Source organism: Heptranchias perlo, chromosome 11 (assembly GCF_035084215.1).
Source record: "Heptranchias perlo isolate sHepPer1 chromosome 11, sHepPer1.hap1, whole genome shotgun sequence".
In the NCBI taxonomy this organism is placed as follows: Eukaryota; Metazoa; Chordata; class Chondrichthyes; order Hexanchiformes; family Hexanchidae; genus Heptranchias; species Heptranchias perlo.
The window spans coordinates 27598401-27612825 of NC_090335.1; the positions used below are offsets into that span (position 1 = coordinate 27598401).

General features: G+C 39.7%; 1 protein-coding gene across 1 annotated transcript in view; it reads right to left on the reverse strand.

The window, feature by feature from the left end:
- The window catches only part of ltn1 (listerin E3 ubiquitin protein ligase 1), a 122375-nt gene that overhangs the window by 44489 nt on the left and 63461 nt on the right, over window positions 1-14425 (reverse strand). Inside the window, exons 14-16 of the mRNA XM_067992747.1 lie at window positions 8682-8835; window positions 2290-2443; window positions 1796-1997 (exon numbers count right to left, since the gene is read on the reverse strand). Coding sequence (XP_067848848.1) covers window positions 1796-1997; window positions 2290-2443; window positions 8682-8835 — 510 coding nt within the window. The remainder of the gene's footprint in view (window positions 1-1795; window positions 1998-2289; window positions 2444-8681; window positions 8836-14425) is intronic.

Here is a 14425-nt window from a genome sequence, read left to right on the forward strand (position 1 = left end):
CATTCTTCTAAATTCTAGAGAATACAGGCCTAGTCTACTCAATCTCTCCTCATACGACAATCCCGCCATCCCAGGAATCAGTCTGGTGAACCTTCGCTGCACTCCCTCTATGGCAAGTATATCCTTTCTTCGGTAAGGAGACCAAAATTGTACACAATACTCCAGGTGCAGTCTCACCAAGGCCCTATATAGTTGCAGTAAGACATCTTTACTTTTGTACTCGAATCCTCTGGTAATAACAAACATACCATTTGCCTTTCTAATTGCTTGCTGCACCTGCATGTTAGCTTTCAATGACTCATGTACAAGGACAGCCAGGTCCCTTTGAACATCAACATTTCCCAATCTCTCACCATTTAAAAATACTCTACATTTCTGTTTTTCCTACCAAAGTGGATAACTTCATAATTTTCCACATTATATTCCATCTGCCATGTTCTTGCCCATTCACTTAGCCTATCTATATACCCTTGAAGCCTCTTTGCATCCTCCTCAAAACTCACATTCCCACCTACTTTTGTGTCATCAGCAAATTTGGAAATATTACATTTGGTCCCCTCATCCAAATCATTGATATAGATTGTGAATAGCTAGGGCCCAAGCACCAATCCCTGCTATACCCCACTAGTCACAGTCTGCCAACCTGAAAAAGACCCATTTATTCCTACTCTCTGTTTTCTGTCTGTTAACCAGTTCTCAAACCATGCCAGTATATTACCTCCAATTCCATGTGCTCTAACTTTGTTCACCAACCTCCTATGTGGGACCTTCTCGAAAGCCTTCGGAAAATCCAAATACACCACATCCACTGGCTCCCCCTTATCTATTATACTAGTTTCATCCTCAAAGAACTCCAATAGGTTTGTCAAACATGATTTCCCTTTCATAAATCACATTCAATTGTAGTGTTCAAAAAGGAATTGGATAAATACTTGAAGGGAAAAATTTTGCAGGGCTACGGGGAAAGAGTGGGGGAATGGGACTAACTGGATTACTCTTACAAAGAGCTGACACGGGCTCAATGAGCCGAATGTACTGTAACCATTCTATGATTCTATGAAAGGGAGGAAAAAGGATGACAGGGTGAAAAGAATTTTTTTTTATTTCCAATTAAAATTAAGTCTTTGATTTTGTAGCTTTGGGCTAATATTACGGTGATAACGTTGTTTCTGACACCAGTGTACAAGATGAAAACTTATAATTCTGTTCAGTTTAGGGAGACAGTCATTATTCTGGATGTGAAGGCAGTCTAAATGTTAAGTGGAATTGTGTAGTTCCAGGATATAGGAATTTCATCACGAGGATTGCTTTCAAATTCTGGTAATACATTTTGATTCTATCTGTGAACCAAGGTGGGTTTGAGAGTGTGAAAAGCAGTAATAGTGACCAGAAAAGTAGGTTAACAGCATTAATCCATTAGAATAGATGATAAATATGTAGTAAAAACACTAAAAAAGTAGCTATTACATGGGGAATGTTCAGTTAAAACACAGGAATTTTCATTTTTCTTTCTTTTAAACTGCAATTCTTCCTATAAAGAGAAGGTTGACTGTATGTGGCTCCAGCACCATATTATGAGAACTGCAGTATTAGAGATTAACCAATGTAAATATTATTCCACAAGCTTTTTAGGTTATCCTATTATAAATATCAAAGCATTTTCTTAAATACAGTATGGAATAGATTGTAGCCCAAGAAGGTTAAGTGTATTTTCATTAATACATAATTTAAAACTGTGATTAATTATCTAACAACATAACATCCATTATTTATTTTTACTCACATACAAACTTACTTTGTGATGTAGATATGACAGAATGAATTTCTTCCTGTTCACTGAAGACATTGCCATCTAGTATCTGCAACAGCACTTGGCTTAATAACGCTGTAGTACACAAATGATTTGGTATCTTGTCAGAAGAGTAAATATCGGTGCCAGCACACAAGGTATCCCGATTCAGACTTAACTGTTCCTTCAGCAACACTTTACTCAGCCACTGTGAATAAAGCACACGTTAAAGCTTGAAAACTATTTATCATAACATTTTTAGATGTTATCAAGAAATACACTTTATTTTTAATTATACAGTAGAACTTCCAGTGTCATGTTAGGTCGCTGCAGGGACAGTAGGTAATTTTTCATTCTTGGAGACAGTGGCTGAAGCTACATTTTCAATGAATAAAATTGCAAACTACATCTAGTGATTACATTAAAGGATTATCCAGAAAAAAAAAGAGCATATGCTTATAAAATTAGTGCAAGTTTACATCATGCGCTGTATATTTTACCTGTGGAGTAAGTTTCTGCCTCAGATTTTCCCATTCAGAATTGTTTGGAACCATGCATTCAACTAATGTTATGAGATGACCAAGAGGCTGAGGTTGAGCTGCTTTCAGAAGATTATCGAGCAAAGTATAAATGCAGGAAAGAAGCACCTGGAGGCTTTACAGGGGAAAAAAATGATGTTAATGTATATCAACTGCAAACAATTCTTAAAGAATTACGTGATCAATAAAGCAAACTTATGCAAAAAATATGATTTTAGATTAATTCCAGAAAGAACATCACTGTTTTCATTGTTTGCTAATCCTTTAATTCAGGTGATTTTCCAGGTTTATAGTAAGACTTCTTTGAGGAAGTAACTAAATTAGTTAATGGGGCCATCTAATGGATAGAATTTACTTGGATTTTCACAAGATATTTGAAATTATTAAAAGTGAAATGCTCATGGAACTGATGGCAAATCGGTTAGCTAGTTGAAAATTGCACTGCCAATAGGAAACGTGATGCCAAACAGGGAAATAACTCTGAATACAGAGCAGTGGTCCATTCCATGTCTCCTAATGTTCACATTGGACCGGAAATTGATCTGAGCGGTGAACCAGCAGTGCTCGCTGCTCATTAGATTTAATGTCACCCACTAAGTTATCGCATTCTTTTTGGCGGCAACTTCCTTGAACTGCGAGTTCAAATAACATTAGCATTCTTTCCCGGGTGAAAGGATCGCTAAGGCCCCTCAACCAATCAGCTTGAAGCAAGCCACGCTGTGAGAACCAGGAAGTGCAGTTCATTCACAAACTGCAGACTAAAAACCTGGATGTGCTCAATAAGGTAGTAAATGTATTATAAAATGACATAGAGAAAGCAAAATAAGGAGATAAGATTAATAGATTGAGATAAAAGAGACAGAAGGAAAACATTTTTAAAAATGTTTTAAATGTCCAAAAACTATTAAAATCAGGAGTAATGAGATTCCAAGTTTTGAAAAGTTATTTTTTAGTTGTTTGGCAGTCATTAACTCTTACCACACCGTTAAAAGTTAGTTTAGACCTGATATAACTGAGTGTACTTGTTTTGTGGCAAGATTAGTTAGTTCCCAGCTGGGTAGGAAAGCAAGTTGGTGCTGGTCTATTGATTCCATTGATTGCAGCCAGCAAGGTCCCTTTAGCACTAAGCTGTCAGATCGCCAGCAAACAGGAAGAGCAAGTTCCAGATTTTCACATTTGACTGCGCATGTGCGGTCGCCAGAGTTTGCTCTTCGATTTTGCAATTAATAACGGTGAGCGCTGTTAGGCTCACATTACTTTAAAAGCAATTTCCAGCCCAATATCCATAAACAATTGGAAGATAATACTTGTATAAAGGTTATAAAATTTGCTCATTATCCCAAGCTATGTGGCTAGATGATAAATATCAACTTGCATTTTTATAAGGAATCTTACAACACCAGGTTATAGTCCAACAATTTTATTTTAAAATCACAAGCTTTCGGAGATTATCTCCTTCGTCAGGTGAGTAGTGAATGAGAGCTTCTCAAATCGCATATCTTATATTAGGCTGGGACACCATCACACCAATCAAAGGTGTTGTTGGTGTTCAGACAGGTTAGCCATGGAAAACAGTAGGTCCCAGTATGCTGAATACACATTGTGTCAAATTACACAGACAGAGAGAAAGAGACCCGAAAGGCAGAGAGAGAGAGAGAATTTTCAGTTGTATTAAAAACAGATAACTTATTTTTCCCTTGCTGGTGGGGTTACGTGTAGCGTGACATGAACCCAAGATCCCGGTTGAGGCCGTCCTCATGGGTGCGGAACTTGGCTATCAATTTCTGCTCGACGATTTTGCGTTGTCATGTGTCTCGAAGGCCGCCTTGGAGAACGCTTACCCGAAGATCGGTGGCTGAATGTCCTTGACTGCTGAAGTGTTCCCCGACTGAGAGGGAACCCTCCTGTCTGGCGATTGTTGTGCGGTGTCCGTTCATCCGTTGTCGCAGTGTCTGCATGGTCTCGCCAATGTACCATGCTCCGGGGCATCCTTTCCTGCAACGTATGAGGTAGACAATGTTGGCCGAGTCACAGGAGTATGAACCATGTACCTGGTGGGTGGTGTCCTCTCGTGTGATGGTGATATCTGTGTCGATGATCTGGCATGTCTTGCAGAGGTTGCCGTGGCAGGGTTGTGTGGTGTCGTGGACGCTGTTCTCCTGAAAGCTGGGTAATTTGCTGCGAACGATGGTCTGTTTGAGGTTGGGTGGCTGTTTGAAGGCGAGTAGTGGAGGCGTGGGAATGGCCTTAGCAAGGTGTTCGTCATCATCGATGACGTGTTGAAGGCTGTGGAGAAGATGGCGTAGTTTCTCCGCTCCGGGGAAGTACTGGACGACGAAGGGTACTCTGTTGGTTGCGTCCCGTGTTTGTCTTCTGAGGAGGTCTATGCGATTCTTCGCTGTGGCCCGTCGGAACTGTCGATCGACAAGTCGAGCGTCATATCCCGTTCTTACGAGGGCGTCTTTCATCGTCTGTAGGTGTCCATCGCGTTCCTCCTCGTCTGAGCAGATCCTGTGTATTCGTAGGGCCTGTCCATAGGGGATGGCCTCTTTGACGTGGTTAGGGTGGAAGTGGTTCATACTCCTGTGACTCGGCCAACGTTGTCTACCTCATACGTTGCAGGAAAGGATGCCCCGGACAATGGTACATTGGCGAGACCATGCAGACACTGCGACAACGGATGAACGGACACCGCACAACAATCGCCAGAGAGGAGGGTTCCCTCCCAGTCGGGGAACAATTTAGCAGTCAAGGACATTCAGCCACCGATCTTCGGGTAAGCGTTCTCCAAGGCGGCCTTCGAGACAAACGACAACGCAAAATCGTCAAGCAGAAATTGATAGCCAAGTTCCGCACCCATGAGGACGGCCTCAACCGGGATCTTGGGTTCATGTCACGCTACACGTAACCCCACCAGCAAGGGAAAAATAAGTTATCTGTTTTTAATACAACTGAAAATTCTCTCTCTCTCTCTGCCTTTCGGGTCTCTTTCTCTCTGTCTGTGTAATTTGACACAATGTGTATTCAGCATACTGGGACCTACTGTTTTCCGTGGCTAACCTGTCTGAACACCAACGACACCTTTGATTGGTGTGATGGTGTCCCAGCCTAATATAAGATAAGCGATTTGAGAAGCTCTCATTCACTACTCACCTGACGAAGGAGATAATCTCCGAAAGCTTGTGATTTTAAAATAAAATTGTTGGACCTGGTGTTGTAAGATTCCTTACATTTGTCCACCCCAGTCCATCATCGGCATCTCCACATCATGCATTTTTATAGGGCTTTATGCAGTAAAACATCCCAAAGTGCTTCTCAGAGGTGAAAGAGAGCAGGTGTTGAGCCTTTGCATGAGCTTTAGGAGAGGTGACTGAAAGGTTGGTTGAAAAGGTGTGTTTTAATGAAGCTTTTAAAGTTGGAAAGTCAAGTAGAGAGGCAGAGGAATTTGGGGGAGAGAGTCCCAAAGATTAGGGACAAGGAAACTGAAGGATCTAACATGAACAGAGGAGCAGATGCAGTGAGGGATACATAGGAGGCAAGAGACAGAGTACCAGAGGTCATAGGAGGGACGCAAGGCTGGAAAAGGTTGCAGAGATAGGGGAGGGTGAGACTGGGGAGAGATCTGTCAATGAGGACTTCAAATTCTATCCACTTGAGGATAGGACACCAACAAAGACCAGTGAGGACACAGGTGATGGGCAAGCAGGGCGAAGTATGGGACAGGATGCAGATGGTGGAGTTTTGGATGATTTTGAGTTTATAGAAGGTGGAAGTCTGGAGGCTGGCAAGAAGGGCATTAGCGAAATTGAGTCCGGAGGTAAAGAAAGTTTGGATAAGGGTTTCAGCAATAGGCTCATTCACAGCTCATCAGACAGGTGGCCCGATAGCATAAGATGGGCAGGGGGTGAAGAGAAGTGGTGGAGAGGTGGAGCAGAGTGTCGTCAGCATACACATGGAAGCTGACCTAGTGTCACTGAGGGGCAGCGTGTAGATAGGAATGCATCATTTAAAAAAATGATGGATCCTTAGGGAACTCCAGAGGTGACAGTGTGGGAGCTAAAGGAGAAGCCATTATTAAAGATATGCTACCTATGGTGGGATAGGTAGGAGTGCAACCACACAAGGGCAAATGAGGTATAGGTGGTGATGAAGATAGCTTGACCAATTGTGTCAAGCACTACAGAGAGGTCAAGGGAACAAGGAGGGAAAAGTGCCATGGCCACAATCACTGAGGATATTGTTGGTGACTTTGACGAGGATGGCCTCAGTGCTAAAGATAGGGCAGAAAACAGACTGAAGGGATTCAAATAGGAAGCTGGGAGGTGATGATATGCTAAGGACCTTAGGTAAGAAGCAGAGGATAGAGATTTAGTGGAAATTGGAGGAGATGGATGTTCAAGGGTGGGCTTTATCAGGAAGATTCAAAGAGATCTTAAGCCGATGGGCTAAGAAATAGCACAAGGATTTAATGGCTATTCTGCAGAAGGCAGTAAGTCAGAGCTGAATAGTAGAGATGCAGGGAATCAATAAATACGCTTCAGTTTTACTTGATTATCTTTGGGGATCTGAGAGTTTTATGTAGAGCATTCCCTCCAAAAATTAAATGGGTGGGAGTAAAGTCCATGATAGGATAGATTGTAGAAGGTTTATGTAAAGAATGAATTTGATGGACTGAATGATCTTTTCTCCTCCCATGCTTTCCTATACTAGAGATTTTACACACACCTCACAAATATAGAAAACGCTATTATAAAAGTGCCCACAATTGCTTCCTGTCGAATCTAATTTTCACTTTACAAACTATTACAAATAAAAATAATCAAAATTGGATTGTCACTACACTTCAAAAAAAAAAGTGCTTTCTGTAAGGAAAAATAGATTTTTTCTTACTTTTACTGCACAGGCCAGAAGCACACAGTGAGGCTGTAATGATCACTATCCAGAAATTTAAAACATAACCATACTATTGATTAACCAAATAACCTGCACAATTTCACACCATTACTTCATGGATGATTGTATAAACAGATACAAAAGAAAAATTAAAAATAATGAAGACTTGGAAGGTAATTACAAGGTTACCAAACCACAAGAACAAAGTGTCAGCAGAACGCACAGATTCGCAAATGTCAGCAGATTTAAGTGTCAGATGGTTAATACAGCTGTCTGATTCTCCCCTGCATTAGTTGTTTGATAGAATTTCTAGTTGCATCATTTAAAAAACAAAAAATACCTATTTTAAACACAGTTACCATCCCTCTAGAACTTGAGAGTTAATCAGCTGTTTAATTAAACTGAAAGCTGTTAGAATGAATGCTAATTTATATCCTGATGACAGATTCACCTAGTGGGGCATTGTAATTCCAAAATCATTGGGTCACATCATTCAAATATTTTGAAGAATATTAGAAATTGCTGTGCCAAAAAATATCAACAAATTATACTGTAATAAACTGGTGGATGATACTTGTTTTTTTCAATGTACCACTATGCTTTCCATTTAAAACCTACCATTTCAAATTTTAAAAAATTTAAAAAGCATTTTTCCTTTCACCTAGTTTAGCTTTGTTTTTGTCTGCCTCAAGTGGCTATCCCTTCTTCAGAGAAGAGCTGGATTTTCTGATCAACTTCCAGAGGTATAATTGACACTACCTCTGATTCACCCTTTGAAGTGCTTACTTCAGAAAATCAGTCCCTTCCCTTCTTTGAGGTCACCACCTTGCCTTCACTAATGACCACTGCTCCATTCACCTGCTGTATCATTTGAAGTGGATTTTAAAATGTCACCAGAGACTGAGTTTTGAATCTAACTCTCCCAGTCTGTGAGGTAATGCATTGGGAAACTATATCACTAAATTACATACTATTTTAATTATATAAATAAATATCATTTAAAATGTCTTTTGCAAGAGACTTTTTAAATTCAATTTACAGTTTTGAATAATTTGTTCAAAATTCTTTGAATATATTACAATATGTTTGCTTGCTGACAATTCTTTTTACAACAAAATATTTGCATGCAATAAGAAATTACATAGCTGTGGGCAACATTCTTATCATCACACTACAGCTGGACTTTTCCTACATAATTCTCATGACTCTGATTTCAAGAACGGTAATTGTAATTGCCACAAATACAGAATACAAAACGCTTTGTCTCAGATTTAGTACACAGTGTAATGTAATATCTTGTAACATGTATATTAGACTGACGAGTATGCAGAATGGCTAAGCAGGTGCTTTACACAAGTAAGCTAAACTTATTAAGCTGGATATGGGTTAACTTACAGGAAAATACATTTACAGGTGAAGAAAATTAGAAAGAAATGGCACACTTATTTGTTAAATAATACCTCTTCATGTCCAGGGCTGATGTTTGAACCTGGCTTTTCAACCATACTGCAGAGCTATGAAAGAAACCATGTTTTCTAAAATGTCCTTCTTGTTGATTGATTAGTGAAGTTAATCCCAGTAACCAGGTCTGTTGTAGTTTTAGCAGATCAGCATCTAAAATAGGATGATAAAACTCAATCTTTCAAACAAAAAATAAAATGTACATGAACATGCTTCAGTATCCTACAGTCATTTAATAGTTAGTTCTGAGATTTGGGAACTTTTCCTCTGAAATTATTGCTTGCATAAACTGCACAACAAAGAGATCCTCAAGATCGCATTCGTCAAAGCTTCTTTTCCTGACTTAAAAGTATGTGGATTAAGTAAAAAGAAATTAAAATGCCACAAGGTTGAGACTTGTACAAGTTGCATATTACATCTATAAATGTTAATAAAATTAGAAATGAAATGTACTTTATATAGAAGCAAAGAATAAAATAGCCAAACTACAATTTCCTAACATTTTGCTTAACCAGATATTTAATATCTATAAATACCTATTTTTTTTATTTGTTCATGGGATGTGGGCGTCGCTGGCAAGGTCAGCATTTATTGCCCATCCCTAATTGCCGCCTATATATATATATAATATATATATATATATTAAAAACATTGTATAGACCTCCCTGATGCTCGGTGAGATTATCCAGCAAGTAGAAGGTCCCACTTTCTATCCCCAAACTACACAGTTAAATTACCTTAACTAGACAGCTGTTCGGGTGGGTACTATTATTGTATGAGTTGGGGCAGGGGAGTGAGAGGGGGAAATAAATAAATGAATAAACTAAGAATCCTGATCATTATGCAGTGACCCTTGTTGGTGGCATGCATGGACTCAGAATCAACCTGGACTGTGAGGTAGCCTGGTGACATTCGCCATCAAGCCTCGCATATGAACAATGATCATTTGGGCAAGATACCGAAGGGTTCCTAGTAAATGTAGTGCTCAATGCTAGCAAGAAATCAATGACTTGGCAAGGGGGATGGGGGTGGAGAAAATTGGCAAAAGAAATACTGTATTGACGTGAAAATACAGTAGAATTACATTATCTGCCAAATCAGAGGGGACCCGTGATGGGCAATGGAAACTAGCAGAAAACCTAATCTCTCCAAATTTGGGTCTTGCATACATCGTACAGGAACTCTCTAATCACTGAAACGAAGACAACTACATTAGGAAACTAAATTTAATCTTTCTTGGGCTGTTGATTTATGGCAGACAGGAAAAGATTGGTGTTAACGGGCTCTGCAATGAGGTGACAACTTCTCAAGGCCGTGTATTCTGAAAATTTGACAGATCATCAGGAAGGCAGACAACTTGAATGCATATTTCTTTATTTTTTTTACTTAAGTGAAAATATAATTTTATTACTCATTTTGCCTGGTAACATTCTTACTAATGTAATTATATAGATGAACTATCATCTGAATAAAACAGAAAATACTGGAAACACTCAGTAGGTCAGGCAGCATCTGTGGAGAAAGAAACAGAGTTAACATTTCAGATCAACGACCTTTCGTCAGGACTGGAAGAAGTAAAGATTTAACAGTTCACAAGCAAGAGCCAGGGAAAGCAGGGGTGGGAAGAACAAAAGGGAAGGTCTGTGATAGGGTGGAGGGCAAGAGTAATTAAATGACAAGAGGTGGTAATGGAACAAGTAACGAAACAAAAGATGGGTCTAGAAGAGCTGTAAATGGCAACAGCAGAACCATTACTAGCACCTGTTTTCTGAAAAAATGGGTGCAGTGGTTATGATCTGAAGTTTGTGAAATCAGTGTTGAGTCCAGAGGTTGTAAAGTGCCTAATCGAAAGATGAGGTACTCTTCCTTGAGCTTCACTGGAACAGTGTAGGAGGCCGAGGATAGAAAGGTCAGAGTGGGAGTGGGTTGAGAATTAAAACGGCAAGTGACCGGAAACTCAGGGTCATGCTTGCGGACTGAACAGAGGTGTTCAGCAAAGCAATCACCCAATCTGCGTTTGGTCTCCCCAATAAAGAGGAAACTGCATCATGAGCAGCGAATACAGTATGCTAAATTGAAAAAAGTACAAGTAAATCGCTGTTTCACCTGGAAGGAGTGTTTGGGGCCCTGGGCGGTAGGAAGGGAGAAGGTGAAAGGGCAGGTGTTGCATCTCCTGCGCTTGCACGGGAAGGTGCGATGGGAAGGGAAGCTGGTGTTGATGGTGATGGAAGAGCGGACCAGGGTATCGCAGAGGGAGTGGTCCTTTCGGAATGCTGAAAGGGAAGAGGAGGGTAAGATGTGCTTGGTGGTGGCACTGCACTGGAGCTGGCGGAAATGGCACAGGAACAGTTCAATGTGGAGGCTGGGATGTATATGTGCTTTAGACAGGCAAGATCCAATTGAATAAGTAAACTAATGTAATAATGACAAAATAATATTTCTAGTGGCTGTAAAAACAAAAAATGCTTCCTAATCTACAGGAACAAAATATTGATTTCAAAAGATAATCCCTAGCAGTGGCAGGGTTTAGTCTTTAGTAGCTACTATTAGAAAACAAAACATTACAGTAAATACACTGTGTGAACATCCAAAATGCATTAAGAAATCTATGTCTTCTTAAATAGCAGTAACAATGAAAAATAAGCTCTCCAGCAACCTAACAGTGACCACTTTAGTATGCTCATCATAAAAATGTAAATTAGTGATTAGTTTAAGCGAGAGGAAAAATTTAGCCAACCAGCTCCATCTCATTATAAAATCTAATAACATTGATAAGAATATAGAAGGGAGTGAACTTTTTGAAAATATATCTGCAACAACATATCAAAATGATGAGACTTGGAATATCAGTGGAAAGCTGCAGAATTGTAATAATTATTAGTAATAAACCTATATTGTAGTTTACATAGAATTGCTTCACAAACATTTAACTATTTTTGACAACTGTCCAATTAATAAGTTGCTTTAAAGAAACAATGTAAATCCATGTCAATGAATGGAATTAATATCTTGTTACATTTTTAGTGAATTAACATAATGAATATTTTTGGTGCTGCTACTTCTGTTGTGTCATAATGTTAAAGGCAAATGAAGTCCATTCTGCTGATGCTTAGTGGCTAAATACAGCAGTTATTATGGTATTGAACCGAGATGATCCTAAGTTCAGTCTCTGGTCTGTGGTGAGTTAGCTGATCTCAGTTTGGCAGCATCAAGGGCACCATAATTAGCCTGTGTCGCCAAGCCAGGAACGTGAAAACTCAGCCAAAAGGTTTTCACTTTTGATCAATATCCAGTTACCCCTGTTAAAATTTGCTTGTTTGTGGAGGTTGGGCATGAACAGGATTGGTCTTAGCCATGATGCCCTGCATGGCTCAACAGCCTGCAAATAGTCACTGTCTAAGCTCACACATCAAGAAAGACCACTTCTATCATTTATCAGAGATCTGCTAGTACCTGTGGAACTTTTGCCCTAACATAAATCACCAAGTTTCAGGGAAAAAAAAAAAGAGATAACGGTAAATGGAATCAAAGAAAACGAACCCAAAACTGAGATCTGCTGTCAATGGAATGAGGGAAATCAAATCCACATCCCATTAGTTTGTGTCATTGTGCACTGATGTTTCAAAGCACTCTCTCTCCATGTCAGTCTATCACTACTCATTAGAGCTACCATAATCTACTCCTATCCAATACAGCTTGCTGACACATCTCAACAAGGAGTTAAAAAATTTGACTGTTGGGCGATATAGCACTGCCTCAAATTGTTGGCACTCCTCAGAAGAAAAAAAAATGTATGGCTCCACTGATTGGCAGTGATGGAATCAAGCACAGCTACATAACAGTATAATCGTGAAAGGTGCTATACAAATGCAAGTCTTTCTTTTCCATTTGGGATTTCACTTCCCCACAGAAGTCGAGGATATTGCTCAGGCAGGGTCGTCCCCTTCTGAATCCATGGCGACTGCTGGTAAGTAGGTTGTTGTTGTACAGATGATCAAACTTACTCTGACAATTGATCCTATTATTTTACACAAAATGGAAGACTAATGGGTCTTTGTTGTCCGTGTCTCTTCGGTCAATCTTTTTGAATATAGAAGCCACATTAGCCTGTTTCCAATCTACTGGTACCTTCCCGGTGTTCACTGACTCCCTCACATCAGTGCTCACAAATCTCTTCCACCATCTCCTTCAGCACTCCAGGATAAATAACATAAATCCCTTTGGATTTATTTGATTTGAGCCCATTTGCCTGGATGAGTGCAGCTCCAACAACACTCAAGAAGCTCGACACCATTCAGGACAAAGCAGCCCGCTTGATTGGCACCCCATCCATCACCCTAAACATTCACTCCCTTCACCACCGGTGCACAGTGGCTGCAGTGTGTACCATCCACAGGATGCACTGCAGCAACTCGCCAAGGCTTCTTCGACAGCACCTCCCAAACCCGCGACCTCTACCACCTAGAAGGACAAGAGCAGCAGGTACATGGGAACAACACCACCTACACGTTCCCCTCCAAGTCACACACCATCCCGACTTGGAAATATATTGCCGTTTCTTCATCGTCAAAATCCTGGAACTCCCTTCCTAACAGCACTGTGGGAGAACCTTCACCACTCGGACTGCAGTGGTTCAAGAAGGCGGCTCACCACCACCTTCTCAAGGGCAATTAGGAATGGGCAATAAATGCCGGCCTCGTCAGCAACGCCCACATCCCATGAATGAAAAAAAAAATGTAGTCAATCTAGAACGTCCATTTCATTTATAACAAAGCCAATGATTTTACTTGGGATATCTTTGTTTGGGGAGGACATGTTGCTGATGTCTACCCTCGTGAATGCTTAGAGGAAGTAGTCATTCAGAATATGTACTATTATGTGCTCACTCTCAGTTCTGAGTCTATTTGCATCTTATAGTATTCATCTTTTCTCTGACCCAAATCATTTTTTTACTTTTATGCTCAATCTCAACTGCTATGCTTTTTTGCAGGTCTCCTTTTGATCCTCTGATCACTCTTCTAACATTTTTCTGCATTTTCTTGTATTTATCCCAGTAAGCTCCTACTCCTTTCTCCCTGCAGGATTTGTACAGGCCATTTTTCCTCTTTACCTCACTTTTAATTTGTTTTTGAATCCACATAGGGTCATTTTTGTTTAGTATGAGCTTGTTATCCAGCATGCTCAGCATTATACCTTTAAAGGTGTTCAATGTGACTTCTACTGAAGTGTTGTTGACAACCCTCTCAATTTATTTGTTTTAGTTGTTCCCTGATCATTTCTAGACATTTAAACTGCTTAAAAATTATTTAAAAGTGAAAAATAGATAATAGTACAGCAGATAGTAGTAGTTAATAGCAAAAGAAAGAACAAAAGGAAGAAGTGAAAGAAATTGTCATTGCGATATGGAACCTACCTATAGTACACAGAATGAAAATTCATAGTGAATGATCTACTTCCCATACAACTGAATAGAAAACCTTTTCCAATTACAATAAAATGAATTACTACCGACTTCTACTTTTGCAGCATGACAAATGTACACAAAATATAACTGGGTAGGGATTTCAATACGATTAAACAACAGCAATCTATTTCAGGTTGTCCCAGTAGTTTTATCTGAATCATTTAAACAAATCAATTCAATAAGAATAACGCCAGAGGATGTGTTTTTAAAGTTCATTTTAATTTATGTAACACAGAGTTCACTGCTTGTAGAATAAGCTTTGCTGCACAGATCCCTGAA